Here is a 16,105-nt window from a genome sequence, read left to right as displayed (position 1 = left end):
GAGCGGGGCGCGGGCAGAGAGCACCTGGACGCTTAGAAACCTCCGCCGGGCCTCGCAGGTGGCCGCTGGGGCCCCGCTGCTGGGACCCTTACCTCGGCGGGAGTTGTCTACCCGGCGTCCAGCCCTAGGAGCAGCCCCGCCCTCCAGCCCGGGTCAGGGGAAGATGCCCGGGGAGCCGGGAATTGAGGCAGCCGGTTAGCTTGCGGGCCTGCCTTCGAGCTCCCGAGCTGTGTTGTCTGAGCTGCTCGATTGTCCCACACGGCGAAGAGGTGGTGAGCGCTTCTTACTGGTTTCCCGGGAGAGAGAGACAGAGGGAGGGAGAACGGGGCAGCCGGGCCAAGGAACCCAGGTGCCCCTGCTGGGACCCTTCACCCTTCCGCCATCAGCCTGGCCTTCGTGGCCTTCCGGACTTCTTTAAAAAAAAAAAAAAAAAAAGTAAACAAAAAGGAAGGAAGGGAGAAAGGAAGAAAAAAAATCGTGAAAGACACGTAACGTGATAACATGTACCGTTTTTTTATGCCCCCTTAAAATTGAGGTCTAATTGATGCATGACATAATGCAGTTGACTTTTGGTTGTTTTTTTAAGATTTTATTTATTTATTCATGAGAGACACACAGAGAGAGGCAGAGACACAGGCAGAGGGAGAAGCAGGCTCCACGCAGGGAGCCCGACGCGGGACTCGATGCTGGGACTCCGGGGTCACGCCCTGGGCTGCAGGCGGCGCTAAACCGCTGCGCCACCCCGGGACTGCCCTGAGGTTGACCTTTGAGCGAGGGATGGATGGGCAGAGTGGTTAGGGGCGCAGAACCCCACCCCCCGTCCCCGCCCAGTGGGAAATCTGCCTATAGTTTTGACACCCCCCCCCCCAAAAAAAAAGCTTTACCAATACTGTTGGTCCAAAACCTTACCCATAACATAATCTGTTAACACATATTTTTTGTGTGTGCGTATTGTATACTCTTATTTTCTCCTCCATAATGTCAAGCTGGAGACAAAATCATTAAAATCCTAAAGAAGAAATCTACATTTATGTGTATATATTGGGGAGAGAAAAGATCTTTGTGTAAGTGGACCTGTGCAGTTAGTTCAGTATTGTGTGGTTCAGGTGTCAGCCGTGTTCGTTTCAGGTGGACAACGTGATGATTGGCTATTTATTTATTTATTTATTTTGTCTCTACTTTTCAAAATCCCCATTTTTTCGTATTACTTAACTTCGCTTCCCTGGTCTGTATCAATATTTTCTTTTGGAGGACGAGAAAGGAACTCAAGGTGGAACTTGATTCTTTACCATGGTGGAGAGCTCAGAGTACATGTATTTTCAAAAAGAGCTCTAGTAGTGAGGGGTTAGCAAGACATGGCATTCAACCTAAGTCGCAAGGTTGTAGAAATTAGTGGTAAGGAGTGTTTAAATCAATTAGGTTAGGTGTGTGCCTGCTACCGCATTTTTCTTGCTCTGGAAGATCCATGTTTTTGTAAAAATGCAAAACCATACTTTTGAAACCATGCCCCGCACCTAGAAGTAAACTTTTGTTGTGTAAAAAAAAAGAAAAATTCAAAAGATTTCAAAAGATTCAAAAAAAATCTTCAAAAAGATTTCAAAATGATGGCCACAGCAAGTCTAGGGAATAGTGAACAGCAGTCACCATGAGAGAGAATTTTTTTTTTCTTTCCCCTGCGAGGAGAGCTTTTGAGGTCTCCTGTCTTAGAAACTTTCAAACGCAGTATTAACCATAGTCACTCTGCTGCACGTCAGGTTGTCGTGACTTACTGTGTCACTAACTGTGAATTTGTGCTTTCTGGCCTCCTTCACCCATTTTGCCCTCTCCCCACTCTGCCTCTGGTAGCTACCGATCTGTTTTCTGTATCTACGAGCCTGGTTCTCTTTGTTTTTTATGTTTTCCCCCATCAAGATTACACATATAAGCGAGATGATACGGTAATTATCTTCCTCTGTGTGACTTATTTCATTTAGTATAATGCCATTGAGGGCTAACCGTGTTACTGTGAATGGCAAGAGTTCATTCGTTGTTATGGTTGGATAATATTTCTGTGTGTGTATGTGTGTTCATACGTGCCGTGTTTCCTTTATCCATTCATTTGTCTATGAATACTAAGGTTGTTTCCTTTTTTTAAAATAAATTTTAATTCTTCAACATTTTCTTTTTAATATTTTTATTTATTCATGAGAGACACACAGAGAGAGAGAGAGGCAGAGACACAGGCAGAGGGAGAAGCAGGCCCCATGCAGGGAGCCCGTCGCGGGACTCGATCCCAGAACCGCAGGATCACACCCTGGGGTAAAGGCAGGCGCTAAACCGCTGAGGCACCCAGCCTGCCCTGAGGTTGTTTATGTATCTTGGCTCTTGCAAAATAATGCTGCAGTTTGAACATGATGGGTGCATATATCTCTGAATTAGTGTTTTCGTTTTCTTCAAATAAATACCTGGAGGAGGGGTTCCTGGATCATATGGTGGTTCTTTTTTAAGTTTTTGAGGAACCTCCAAAATACTTTCCATAGTGACAGCTCAAATTTACATTCTCACCAATCATCCATAGTGGTGCCCTTTTCTCCATATCTTCATCAAGATTTATTATTTCTTGTCTTTTTGAATATAGCTGTTCTAACAGGTAGGAGATGCTCATTGTGGTTTTGATTTGCATTTACCTGATGATTAGTGATGTTGAGTATCTTTGCTTGTACGCATTGGCTATCTTTCTTCTTTGGGAAAATAGCTATTCAGAGCCTCCACCCAATTTTTACTTGAACTTTTTTTTTTTTCTTTTGAGTGGTATAAGTTTATGTGTATATATATATATTTTAAAGATTTTATTTATTCATTCATGAGAGACACAGAGAGAGAGAGAGAGGGGCAGAGACACAGGGAGAGAGAGAAGCAGGCTCCATGCAGGGAGCCCGACGTGGGACTCAATCCCAGGTCTCCAGGATCACATCCTGGGCTGAAGGCAGGTGCCAAACCGCTAAGCCCTCTGGGCTGCCCGAGTTCTAATATATTTTAAATATTAACCCTTTATTAGATATATGATTTTCAAATATTTTCTTCCATTCTATTTTCATTTTGTTGATGGTTTCCTTTGCTGTGCAGAAACTTTTTATATATACATATATATTTATTTATGTATTTTTTAAAGATTATATTTATTTTTTTTAATTTTTATTTATTTATGATAGTCACACAGAGAGAGAGAGAGAGAGTCAGAGACATAGGCAGAGGGAGAAGCAGGCTCCATGCACCGGGAGCCCGACGTGGGATTCGATCCCGAGTCTCCAGGATCGCGCCCTGGGCCAAAGGCAGGCGCCAAACCGCTGCGCCCTCCAGGGATCCCGATTATATTTATTTATTCATGAGAGACAGAGAGAGAGAGAGGCAGAGACACAGGCAGAGGGAGAAGCAGGCTCCCTACGGGGAGCCCAGGGCAGGACTGGATCCTGGGACTCCGGGGTCATGCCCTGACCCAAAGGCAGACGCTCACCTGCTGAGCCACCCAGGCGTCCCATTTTGCCAACATAACTTTTTAGTTTGCTGAATTCACACTTGTTTATTTTTTTCTTTTGTTGCCTTAGCTTTCAGTGTCAAATCCCTCCCCCAAAAATATTCCCAAAGAATCACTGCCTATTCTTTTAGGAGTCTTGTGGTTTCAGGTCTTATATTCAAGTCTTTACTACATCCTGAATTAATATTTATGTAAGGTGTCAGATAGTGGTCCTGTTTGGTTCTTTTGCATATGGCTATCCAGTTTTCCCAACACCATTTATTAAAGACACTGTTCTTTCCCGATTGTATATTACTGGCTCCCTTTGTTGTAGATTGACCATCTGTATGTGTGGGGTTTATTTCTGGGCTCTCTACTCGATTCCATTGATCTTAGAATTATATGGATACTTTCTATTAGTTTATGTCATGTATATTAGTCTTTTTCCAATAATAGCATGAGTTTAATTTGGTATTAGGTATTTTAAGTTTGCATAGCATAGTATCCTAAATATAGCAATATTCTTCAATAAATGGGAATTAAAATACTGAGATGTTTAAAAGGTTGACTTGCTCTCTCTTTTCAGAAAGGTACATTTAAGGATACAAAATGCAGGAAAGAGAGAAAGTTGAACTCTTACATGTTTCTATTTATTTGTATTCTAATGCTACATTGAGTTGCCATTTCAGCTAGTTTGTTGAACATCTAGCCATACACTTGCACACACAAAGAAATTTCAAAATTTCTTTTGCATACTCATAATGTATTTTGCCAATTAGTATTCTACAAAGTGTGGAAAGGTCAATTTGCTCTTAATTTTTAAGTTAAGGTATATTTAAAACAAATACGTATATAATGTTTGACCTTTTTTGCTTAAAAATATTCTAAAATTGTTAATGATTATGGCTTTGTGAACTTAACTATATCTTTTATGTATAGCAAAGAAGATATTTAGTGCAAACATGTTTTAATATGGCATAAGTTATTTAGTTTTACTAGGCAACTTCAGATACTTAATAGTAATGTTAATAGTAATGACATAGCTCTTTATGTGCTAGGTATAGTTCTAAGAGCTTTATACATATTAACTCATTTAATTGTCATAACAACTTTATGGGGTAATATTATCATCTTTATTTTACAGATAAGGAAACTGAGGCACAGTTTGACTTGCTCCAGGTCACACAGCTTGTAAGTATTGAAGCCAGGATTTAAACCTAGATGGTCTGATTTAGAGTTCACAAAAAGTTTTTTGGGGATCCCTGGGTGGCGCAGCGGTTTGGCGCCTGCCTTTGGCCCAGGGCGCGATCCTGGAGACCCGGGATCGAATCCCACATCGGGCTCCCGGTGCATGGAGCCTGCTTCTTCCTCTGCCTGTGTCTCTGTGCCTCTCTCTCTCTCTGTGACTATCATAAATAAATAAAAATTAAAAAAAAAAAAAAAAGTTTTTTGGGTAATGCTGTAATAAGCATACCTAAATAGACCAAAGCAAGTGTATCTATGCATAGGATTATTCCTAGGAATAGAATTTCAGGGTCAGAAGATAATTGTATTTAAAATTTTGATGGGAAAAAAATAAAAATAAATAAAATTTTGATGGGTATTGCTTATTAACCTACAAAGTGACTGGTTTACCAACAGTGCATGCCTCTTGTTCAACACTCTTATCAATATTATTTTCTTTTTTTTTTTAAGATTTTATTTATTTTTTTCATGAGAGACACAGAAAGAGAGTCAGAGACACAGGCAGAGGGAGAAGCAGGCTCCTTGCAGGGAGCCCAATATGGGACTCGATCTTCCGACCAGGATCACACCCTGAGCCAAAGGCAGACGCCCAACTGCGGAGCCATTCAGGCATCCCATCGTTATTGTTTCTTATGAAAGTTTTCATTATTGCTAGTCTGGATGAAAAATAACTCTTGTTTATTTTGTGATTTTTTAGTATATATATATATATATATTAAGATATATTTGAGAGAGAGAGAGAGTGTGTATGTGAGGTGGGAGGTGGGGGGCAGAGGGAGAGAGATAGAAACTTTAGCAGATTCTGCACTCAGTGTGGAGCCTGATGTGGAGTCAATCTCCTGACCCTGAGATCAGGACCGAGGTGGAAACTAAGAGAGTGCTGCTTGACTGACTTTGCCACCCACGCCCTGTTTGCATTGTTAATGGCTTATAAGTAAGGTTAAGAAATGTGTTTTTCTATATTGAAAAGATATTTCTCATTTTTTTAATTCCCCTCCTATGTCCTTTGCCCATTTCTATTGGAATGTTTTTGTTGTTTAGCTTTTTTATTGCAAAGTAACATACAGATTAAAAAACCTACTTAAATATAAATTTTATAAATTATTATGAGGTAAATGCCTTTATCACCATGCAGATCAAGAAATAAAACTTTGATATTCACTCACAAGTCTCTCATTTGGCACAAAATAGTCATAGTTCTCTCCCCTGCCTTCTCTCTCTCCCTCCCTCCAAAGGTAAGAGATGTCCTGACTCTTATGGTGATAACTTTTTTTAGTTTAGCTTTTTTTTTTTTCCCTTTTTTCTTCTTTTGGATTGAGCAAGTTGGCTTTATTATTCCCACAGTGGTGTTTTAGTAAAGAGGTGTTAGATTAAATTTTGACTTTTATTTTTTATTATTTTTTTTAATTTTAAGTTTTAAATGATATCCTTGTCCATGCAGAAGTTTAAGAATTTTTGTAGAGATTTTATTTAGTTTTGTCAGAAATATTTTTCCAGGGCAGCCCTGGTGGCTCAGTGGTTTAGTGTGCCTTTGGCCCAGGGTGTGATCCTGGAGTCCCAGAATCGAGTCCCACATTAGGCTCCGTGCATGGAGCCTGCTTCTCCCTCTGCCTGTGTCTCTGCCTCTCTCTCTGTGTCTCATGAGTAAATAAATAAAATCTTAAAAAAAAAAAGAAATATTTTTCCAGTCCAAGCAAAAAAAAAATGTCTCCATGTTTTCCTCATGTTCTGTTTTATCATTTCTGTTTTTGGATTTTTTGAGGAATGCTGGGGTAGTGTTAAGATTGAGGTATATATCTAGACTTACCCCCTATCCTCTGTCCCTGAATACTATGCAGTTAATTAAAAGGAATGAGTAAGTTCTTATAGAAGACCAAATTATACATGGAAAAAATAAAAGACAATTTGGTACATGAAATATCCTGATTTGGATTGTTCTTATATCCCTTTAATTTGACTTGCCTCCAGGACGCCTGGGTGGCTCAGTTGGTTGAGTGTCTGCCTTCGGCTCAGGTCATGATCCTGGGGTTCTGGGATTGGAGCTGAATAGCGAGTCTTCTTCTCCCTTTCCCTGTCTCCCACCACCCTGGCTGGTGCTTTCTCTCACTATCTTTTTCTCTCTTTCTGAAATAACTAAAGTTAAAAAAAAAAAATTGCATTGCCACCTGTGTTTTATCATAGGTCCATAAATGTGTGAGTCTGAAAGGCTTTCTTTTTGTGTTCCATTGTTCAGTTTGCCTATCCATGTGCTAATTCCACGCTATAAGAATTAGTATAGTTTTATAATAAGTTTAACATCTGGTGGTAAAGCAAGTCTTCTCATCTTCTTCATGAGAGTCTTGGCTGTTTTGGCCCCTTACCTTTCCATAATAAACTTTAGAATTAGCTTGTCACATGCCACAAAAGCAAACAAAAGGTTTTAGAGTTTTGATTAAGATTTAATAGATCAACTTGAGGGAATTAACATCTTTACAGTATTGAGTTCTTCAGTCTGTGGACATGACATATCTCCTCTAAGTTATCTAAAACCTCTCTGTTGGTAAGTCTGATTAAACGGTATAAAACTTAAGTTCCACATGATTATAAATATTTTGGTGGAGTGGATTATTCTGATTTGCATTCAGTGTTGTGGGATAGACATCTTTAATAAAAATAAAATTCCATGGTATGGAGGGATTTTTGCCGATTTTGTTCACTGTTACATGTATAGTTCCTAGGTGAGTATCTGGCAAGTAATAGGTGTTCAACACGTATTGTTAAATAAATAAATATTTTTTACTTGTTTTTCTTACAAGGCTAAGAATTATTAGGCATGTCAGTGAATCAGCAAGATCTAGATCCAGACAGCACTACAGATATGGAAGACATTACAGATGCTGAAGAAAAACTTATTAAAGAATGTGAAGTACTGTGGAAAGATATGGAAGGAGTAAGTACCAAGAAATAAAAGTGATATATGTATTAATTACTGTAAGATTTATTTTTTTAATTACTGTAAGATTTAAAATCTATTTCAATAGTAGACTCAAGAAAAATAATTATGTTGGTTCCTAAAAGCCATTATATTATATGATAAATATTTATATAGCTTTTAGACCTGTAAGCATTTATTCAATAAACTTTATGCCAGATGAGCTATAGAAAGAGGAGAAATTATGACAGTCCCAGCGCTCAAGGAGATTATCATTTAATAGATGCAGTAGCCGTTATATTATATTAAATGATAATTTATAAGTGGAAATAATAATTTTCTAAAAAGATTTATTTATTTATTTGATAGAGGACTAATAGAGGAAGGGGGGAGGGAAAGGAAGACAGAGAATCCTCAAGCAGACTCCCCATTGAGAGAGGAGCCTGAGTGTGGCTTGGCTTGATCCCAGCACTCTGAGATCATGAGATGAGCTGAAACCAAGAGTGAGATGCTTAACCAAGTGAGCTATCCAGGTGCCCCAATACGAGCAGAAATAATAATTTTATGGAGGAAAGCAAGACAGGGAAGAAACTAGGAAGTGCTTGGGCAGGGATAATGTAATTTTACATAATGGGGTTATTTAAGGTCATTGATAAGTTGACAACTGAGCAAAAACCATGAAAGAGATAAGGAAGTGAGACATGAGGATATTTAGAGAAAGAGGTTGCATGAGATGCATAGTTTGGGAAAATTACTTGGTGGTTTTGAAGAAAATGGAATATAGGAGACTTAGACTACAGGTAGAAAGAGCACTTAAGAGGCCCTAGTACTAGTTTTGATAAGCAGTACCAAAGGGCTAAATCCTATCCTAGCAAATAGCAGGATTCAAGAGACACTAAGGAGGTAGAACCTAAAGAACTTGACATTTAATTGTGATATGGTGGAAAATTATGGATACTTTCAGGTTTCTCATTTGGGCCACTACGAGGTTGGTAAGGTTCATTCCCTAAGATAGAGAATAGAGAAGTGGAGAGAACATGTAATTATGGAGTTTGAGTGAAAATATGAGTTAAGTTAGAAAATGTCTTTGAAATATATGTACATTTTCTGAATTAGTGAGATATAATCATTTCTGATAAAATATAGTATGTTGATAAAAGTTTTTTCTACTTAAAATAGCGTAATATATGATACAGGCCATAGACTTTGCATCCCACTCTTTTTTCTTTTTTAAGATTTTATATATTTATTTTTGAAAGACAGAGAGAAAGGCAGGGGGAGAAACAGGCTCCATGTAGGGAGCCCAATGTGGGACTCGATTCCAGGACTCCAGGATCACACTCTGAGCCAAAAGCAGATGCTCAACCACTGAGGCACCCAGGTGTCCCCGCATCCCATTCTTCACAGTAAAATTTTAGATCAGGCAGGTTATTGATTTTCTTTTTTTCCTTTTTTAAAATTATTTTTTAATATAAATCCTTGATATTCTATATTTGTGTATTTTCAACATAATGTGTATAATTGGTTTTTTTTTTTTTAGTATTTTTTCAGTATAGGAATTGGAATTTAAAAATGACAAATTTTAGGGATCCCTGGGTGGTGCAGCGGTTTGGCGCCTGCCTTTGGCCCAGGGCACGATCCTGGAGACCCGGGATCGAATCCCACGTCAGGCTCCCGGGGCATGGAGTCTGCTTCTCCCTCTGCCTATGTCTCTGTCTCTCTCTCTCTCTCTGTGTGTGTGTGACTATCATAAGTAAATAAAAATTAAAAAAAAAAACAACACAACAAATTTTAGGGGGTGCCTGGGTGGCATAGTTGATTAAGCATCCAACTCATGTTGAGCTTTGAACTCAGCTTGGAGTCTGCTGGGATTCTCTCTCCCCTCTCCCTCTGCCCCAGCCCTCACACTCTCTCAAATAAATACATCTTTATTTTTTTGTTTATTTTTTTTTAATTTTTAATTTTTTTTTTTTAATTTGAGAGAGAGGGAGTGTGAGAGAGAGAAAGATCACAAGCAGGGGAAGGGGTAAAGGATCTGAGCAGGGAGCCTGATGTGGGACTTGATCTCAGGGTCCTGGGATTGTGACCTGAGCTGAAGGCAGAAGCTTAACCGATTGAGCCACCTACCTTAGACACCTATACGTAAATTAAAAAAAAAAAAAAAATTTTTTTTTTTTGTAAAATGATAGCATACTAGAAATAAGCACACAAGTAAAATTTAAATTATCCATATTTTCAATCATGTATAATCACTATTAATAGTTGTGAGTTTTTAAAGGTGGCATAGAAACAGTGTCTCCTGAAGGCTTTGTTTTCTTATGATCTTAACTATATTGCTACCTCTTCCATTATTTTTCTATAGTACTTTTCTTCTTATTCTCTTATTTCCTATTTTTCCATTATCTAGTTTCTAATTCACCATACCTATTTTATATTTTCTTTTTCCTTATTTCTTATGATCATTTTTTTGTTCTATATAGAATCTAGTATCTACGTCTACTTTTGATATGTTCATCTCGGGACCTGTTTGGTAACCCTCCTAATCCACTTGCTTAGAAAGTGAGGAACATAAACTCTTCTCGTGTATCAGTTATTTGTATTTATTATTTTAAATAAATATTAAATTGACTTGTATAAAAAAGGGAAAGGGAATTATCTGTTATATATAAAAGCTTCAAGTGTGTAACTTGTTTTATTTACTTTTTAAATCAAGTGTCAGAAAAAATTATCACTTGTTGGAACTGAGACACTCACTGATTCAAATGCTCAGGTATGAATCCTTTTTTTCTTCCTAAAAATAGGTAAGTTTAACTCATTTTGGTTTGGGTAATATTATTCATCCATATTAAACCCACATATGATAGCTTTGTTGATACCTGTATGCTTAATCACTTGGAAAATTCTCTATTTTCTGACTTAGGGAAGTATTCTAAATACTTTTTGAATAAACTATTATAAATAAATAAGAATATTTTCATTATCTTTTAACAGTTACACATGTTTAACTGTTTAGTCAGTAAATGTAAATCAGATAACACCTTGTTAAAAATTTGAACACATACTGTCCTACTTTGTGTTAAGATTAGTAGCCAGTTTTTTACTGTATGTGGACCCTTAATTGATTTTACTGTATGCTGAAATAAAGGATTAAGATATCCATTTTAATAAACAAAGATCTGTGGAATTGGTTTAAGAATATACCAATGGATCATTGCAACAGATTAAAAAGTTTAAATATGGCAAAGATGGTAGTTCCAGTTTGTGGGAAAAGGATGAATTAGTTAATAAATGATAGTGGTACAATTAGTTATCCATTTGGGAGAAAACCAAATTAGACCTCTGTCTGTTTTGTTTTTTTTTTTTTTTTTTTTTTTTTTTTTTTTTTTTTTTTTTTTTTAGAATTTATTTATTTATTCATGAGAGATACAGAGAGAGGCTGAGACACAGGCAGAGGGAGAAGCAGGCTCCATGCAGGGAGCCCGATGCGGGACTCGATCCTGGGTCTCCAGGATCAGGCCCTGGGCTGAAGGCGGCGCCAAACCGCTGAGCTACCCGGGCTGCCCAAGACCTCTGTCTTTCATTATATATACATATATTCTAGATGGATTGTCATAAAAATCTTAAAAGTCAGGAGACTTTGTGCAGTCTAGGGACAGGGCAAACTTCTTAGCTAATAGTAGATAACTAGATATTATAAAAGACAACATATATTTGACCATATGAAGAATTTAAAATGTTTTAGTGTTAATTTTAAGAACAAAGTCAAATACACAAATAATTCTAAAGAAAATTCTTAAAACTGGTAGTAGAATGTCAGACGACGTAAGAACCAATTGAAGGTACTCTTGAGTTCCAAATCCCACAGTTTACATTTAAAAATTGGTTCAATTTGTTATAAGGGCAGCAAGTGAGGAAGGTGTATGCTTGTGTCTGCTGCCAGCAAGCTGCAGTTGGGGGTTCGTGTTCTTCATGGTGTATTACACAGAGAGCAGCAGACAAGTGAACTCAGAAGCAGAGAAGAAGCCATCAGTTCGTGGAGTGGGGTGTAATGCAGAAGCTTTTTTGAGGGCTTTTGTATTTCTTCCACTCCTTTTCATTAAGACTGGAATCAAGCTTACATGTAGCTATTAGAAATTTAAATTTCCTTTTAGTGCTACTCAGTGTAAATGTGTCTAATTTGAAAAATAAGTTATGAAAAATAAAGATTTAGGCACTGTTCCAGAAAAACACAAATTTAACATCATTTGAACAAGAAAAGGAATAATGGCCTTGATTGATTATAACAATATGAGAAAATGAGAATCTATGAGCATAATAATACTGAATGAGAATGAGAGAGAAAAAGAAGGGGAAAAAACTAATTTGTCATTTTTGAAAGTACCTATTATATCAGGTCTTTAGAAATTAGTGATGAAGGATGAAGCTATCTTTTAAAAAAACATTTTGCATCTATCAATAAAATAAAGTTCTCTTGTACTGGGTAAAACTGAATATTGTATTTGAAATAGGATTATATAGTAAATAAACTGTCATCTAGTTTTTTTGGGAAATGTGGTTCTTATATTAGAGAAACTAAGACCTACTGAATCAGAATCACTGGGCTCTGGGCCTATACATTTCTTGAATGATTTTCATGCAATGATCCAAACAAACAACTGGCTTTGCTGGAAGTGCTTATATAGCTGTAAAGAATCAGTATCCTTAGATAGTCAATAATCAGATTATCTAAGGAATCCCAAAGATTACTCCCAGGAGTAGTTCACAAGTCTCACAGTAACTCACAGGAGGACTCCTAAGACTCAGTACAGTTAGATTCATGGCTGAGATATATTATATTAAAAGGATACAGAGTAATCATCAAAGGGCAAAGGACCATGGGGTAAAGTCCAGAGGATATCAGACACAAGCTTTCAGGAGTTCTGTCTTATCAGAGTTTCACACAAGATGTGCTTAGTTGCCCCCAAAGGGTTGTGACAGTGTGAATTTTTTTTTTTTTTTACCAGGGAACCCCATTAGAGATTCAGTGACCAAGGTGTTTTGTGGGGGCCAGTCACATAGGCACCCTCTGCCAAAATACCAGACTTCCAGAAGGAAAGCAGGTGCTCAGCTTAAGTTCTATTCTTTGTGAAAACAGTACAGACACAATGAGTCACTCTTAATAAGTTGGTGGGAACCATCTCAAAATACAAGTTCCCAGATACCAGCCAAGGGCCAGCCAGCTTTGTAAGCAGACCTTTTAAATAATCTCAAGGTTGCTTTAGTTACTCTTTTTTGCATACCTATTAGCTTTAAAATTTCAGTATTAAAACTCAATCCATTTTTAAAGCAAGAAGTTAGATATTTTAAATTAGAAAATGGAAAGAATTCTCAAATTTCACAGAAGTCACTTTAGAAATACTGCTGTTATTTTTTAGAAAGTATTGTTTAATTATTTGGCAGGTCAGAAATAATTTGGGTGTTTGCCTTAGATGGGCTTTGGGAAGGTAAGAGCTGTATGTCATCAGCATAGTATGAGGTTGAACCGTATGAAATTGCTTTCTTTTAAAAGGTTAAAAAATTAATATTTATTTTATGCATTTCAATTTAGTATGTTCACAAAAAGTGTTACCAACTTATTGTGATGATAGTTTTGCCTAGTTTGGATACTACTTTTTAAGAATTTGTTATTTCTTCTTAGTTATAATTAGCATTTATGAAATCTCTTTATAGTTCACAACAGACTTTTTAAATTCATATTTAATATCTATAAGAAAATGATGTTAAATTCTCCTTTGGTAAAAATTTTAAATACCTGTAAATGCATTTTTATGTAATTATATAAAACTTTGAAATACACTAGATGTTTTTCCCTCTATTTAACAGTCAATGATGTGATACGGAGCAAGGTCTTTGAACCACCTGCTCTCTGTATCATAAAAATTGGTTAAGAAGCACCTGGGTAGCTCCCTCAATTAAGCATCCGACTCTTGATTTTGGCTCAGGTCATGATCTCAGGGTCATGAGATCAAGCCCTGAGTTGAGCTCATGCTCAACTGTCCCTCTGCTCCTCCCCGCTGTGTGCTTTCTCTTACTCAAATAGATAAATAAATAAAATCATTAAAAATATTACTTAGAAAGACAGTACTTGTTCTTTTAGTGTAAATATTAATACCCATTGCGTTTTTTATCTGGCTACCAATAAGTATATAGAGGTGATAAAAAATGTACTGAAATTTAACTTTAAATATACATAGACTTCAATTTATTTATTTATTATTATTATTATTTTAAATTTTATTTATTCATGAGAGACACAGAGACAGAGGCAGAGGGAGAAGCAGGCTCACTGCAGGGAGCCTGATGTGGGACTGGATCCCAGGACTCCAGGATCACACCCGGAGCCCAAGACAGACACACAACCACTGAGCCACCCAGGCGTCCCTAGACTTCAATCTAATAATCTAATCAGGCAGAGATTTATCACATAGATTTGTTAATTATCAAAATTACAATGATTAGATTGTATGAATTACAGTTAATATCAGGAACATACCATCTTAAACTGTTGTGTAGCAAAATTGATTTTTATAAATAACCTGTAGAACCAATCTCATTTTATAATTGTCTCTATATATGTATTTTTTAAAATTTTGGGGGGAATGCCTGAGTGTCTGCCTTTGGCTCAGGTCATGATCCCAGGGTCCTGGGACTGAGCCCTGAGTTGGACTTTCTGCTCAGCAGGGAGTCTGTTTCTCCTTCTCCCCCCTCCCCTGCTTGTTCTCTCTCTCTCTAATAAATAAGTAATAATAAATTTTTTAAAAAGATTTTATTTATTTATTCATGAGAGACACACAGAGAGAAGCAGAGACATGGAGGGAGAAGCAGGCACCCTGTGTGGAGCCCGATGCAGGACTCAATCCCAGGACCTGAGCCAAAGACAGATGCTCAACCACTGAGCCACCCGGGTGCCCCTGAAGATTTTATTTTTAACTAATCTGTACACCCAATGTGGGGCTCGAACTCACAGCCTCAGGGTCAAGAGGCCCATGCTCTACTGACTGAACCAGCTAGACACTCCTATATTTTTAAAGTAATATTAATTTAGGAAATAAAAGAAATATGCTTATATCCTTTTATTTTAGGTTGAGTGGTAAAGTAGAATTAATCATTTTTAAAGATTATATCATTTGTATAACAGGCAATTTATAAGCTATAATTAGTATGGTTTAAAGCAGAATTTTGTTTAGAGTGATAAATTTTTATAGTTTGGATGCCTATTATGTTAGCTATTTATGTTAGGAACTTGTGTTAAAATATTAAAAATGTCTATACTTTAATCTATGAGCATGTGTGAATATTCTGTAAGAAATAACTGTTTTATACTCTTTTTTTTTTTTTTATATAGCTGTCATTATTAATTATGCAAGCTAAATGTTTGACTGCTGAACTCAGTCAATGGCAGAAAGAAAGTCCTGAAAGTAAGGTTCTTATTTTTAGGTTTATATTTCTGTAAACCTATTAGTGGCAATTTTTTTTTATTTTTATTTTTTAGTGGCAATTTAATGTAATGATTACAAGTATTACAAGATCCATTTAGCTTGGTTGCAATTGCCTAAGTTTTTCTTTCATTTATATACATAATTTTGTGCTTATTTTATTATTATAGGTAAATATATATTTGTGGCATTATAATAATCATAAGTTATGGAGACCTTATTATAACCATCATTTGATCCTTACAGACACTATCTTACCTGCTCAGTAGAAACTGTAAATCGTATCTTAATGAATGAAACTTAACTGGTAGAAGAGAAAAGTTATTTTCGATACTTAATTACATACGGACCACATAGATTGTATGTTGCCTCTTGACTTGTCCAGCAGGGGCCAGCTATATATTTGCCTTTTGTCAAGAAATAGAAAATGGCTTAAAAATCTATAGTTAAAATACCCAGCTAGGAAATACTTTTCTATTATGAAAGCTTACTTTTTCTGTGTCAAATATATGTATGTATTTGGTTTTTTATATCGACTGTGCCTCTTTCTTTTAGCATCTCACTTCTTTCTCCTGCCCATTTGCCTCCTTTAACTCCCCCCAATTCCCATTTTAGTTTTCTGTGTAGGATTATCGCTCTCTAATCCCAGTTGTTGAGATTCTTCTTTTCATTTTCTTTCTAGACAATTTCATCTACAGTCTTGATTTTAACTACTTTTTATATTTTAAATATATACATACTTTTTATATAATATATACAGTTCAATTAGATAGATATGTATGTCTATATATACATATAGACATATATATATACACATATATATATATGTATATCGAATCTATCTGTATCTACCACTGTTCCACATTTTTACTACCACATTTTGGCATTTCTGATAGCTGTGTGTACACAGTTGTGTCTTTAATTTGCATTAAACTGTATATCCTGTTGCCTCCTCAGGATTACATTGAGCATCTCAAAGGC

The 16,105-nt window shown here is 36.6% G+C and overlaps 1 protein-coding gene across 4 annotated transcripts in view; it reads left to right on the top strand.

Annotated features, from left to right (window-relative positions):
* Window positions 1-16,105, top strand: part of CENPK (centromere protein K) — a 64,662-nt gene that overhangs the window by 749 nt on the left and 47,808 nt on the right. For 3 of the 4 annotated variants that reach the window (XM_077898023.1, XM_077898024.1, XM_077898021.1), the window contains exons 1-5: window positions 3-272; window positions 4,638-4,681; window positions 7,518-7,667; window positions 10,363-10,419; window positions 15,034-15,106. In XM_077898023.1, coding sequence (XP_077754149.1) covers window positions 7,551-7,667; window positions 10,363-10,419; window positions 15,034-15,106 — 247 coding nt within the window. In that variant the 5' untranslated portion in view covers window positions 3-272; window positions 4,638-4,681; window positions 7,518-7,550. Of the gene's footprint in view, window positions 1-2; window positions 273-4,637; window positions 4,682-7,517; window positions 7,668-10,362; window positions 10,420-15,033; window positions 15,107-16,105 lie in introns of those variants that run through there. The other variant, XM_077898022.1, reaches the window with a different exon arrangement.

The sequence above is a fragment of the Canis aureus genome, chromosome 5, assembly GCF_053574225.1.
Source record: "Canis aureus isolate CA01 chromosome 5, VMU_Caureus_v.1.0, whole genome shotgun sequence".
In the NCBI taxonomy this organism is placed as follows: Eukaryota; Metazoa; Chordata; class Mammalia; order Carnivora; family Canidae; genus Canis; species Canis aureus.
Note: the sequence above shows the minus strand (reverse complement) of the source record. Positions and strands in the feature narration are given on the sequence as shown.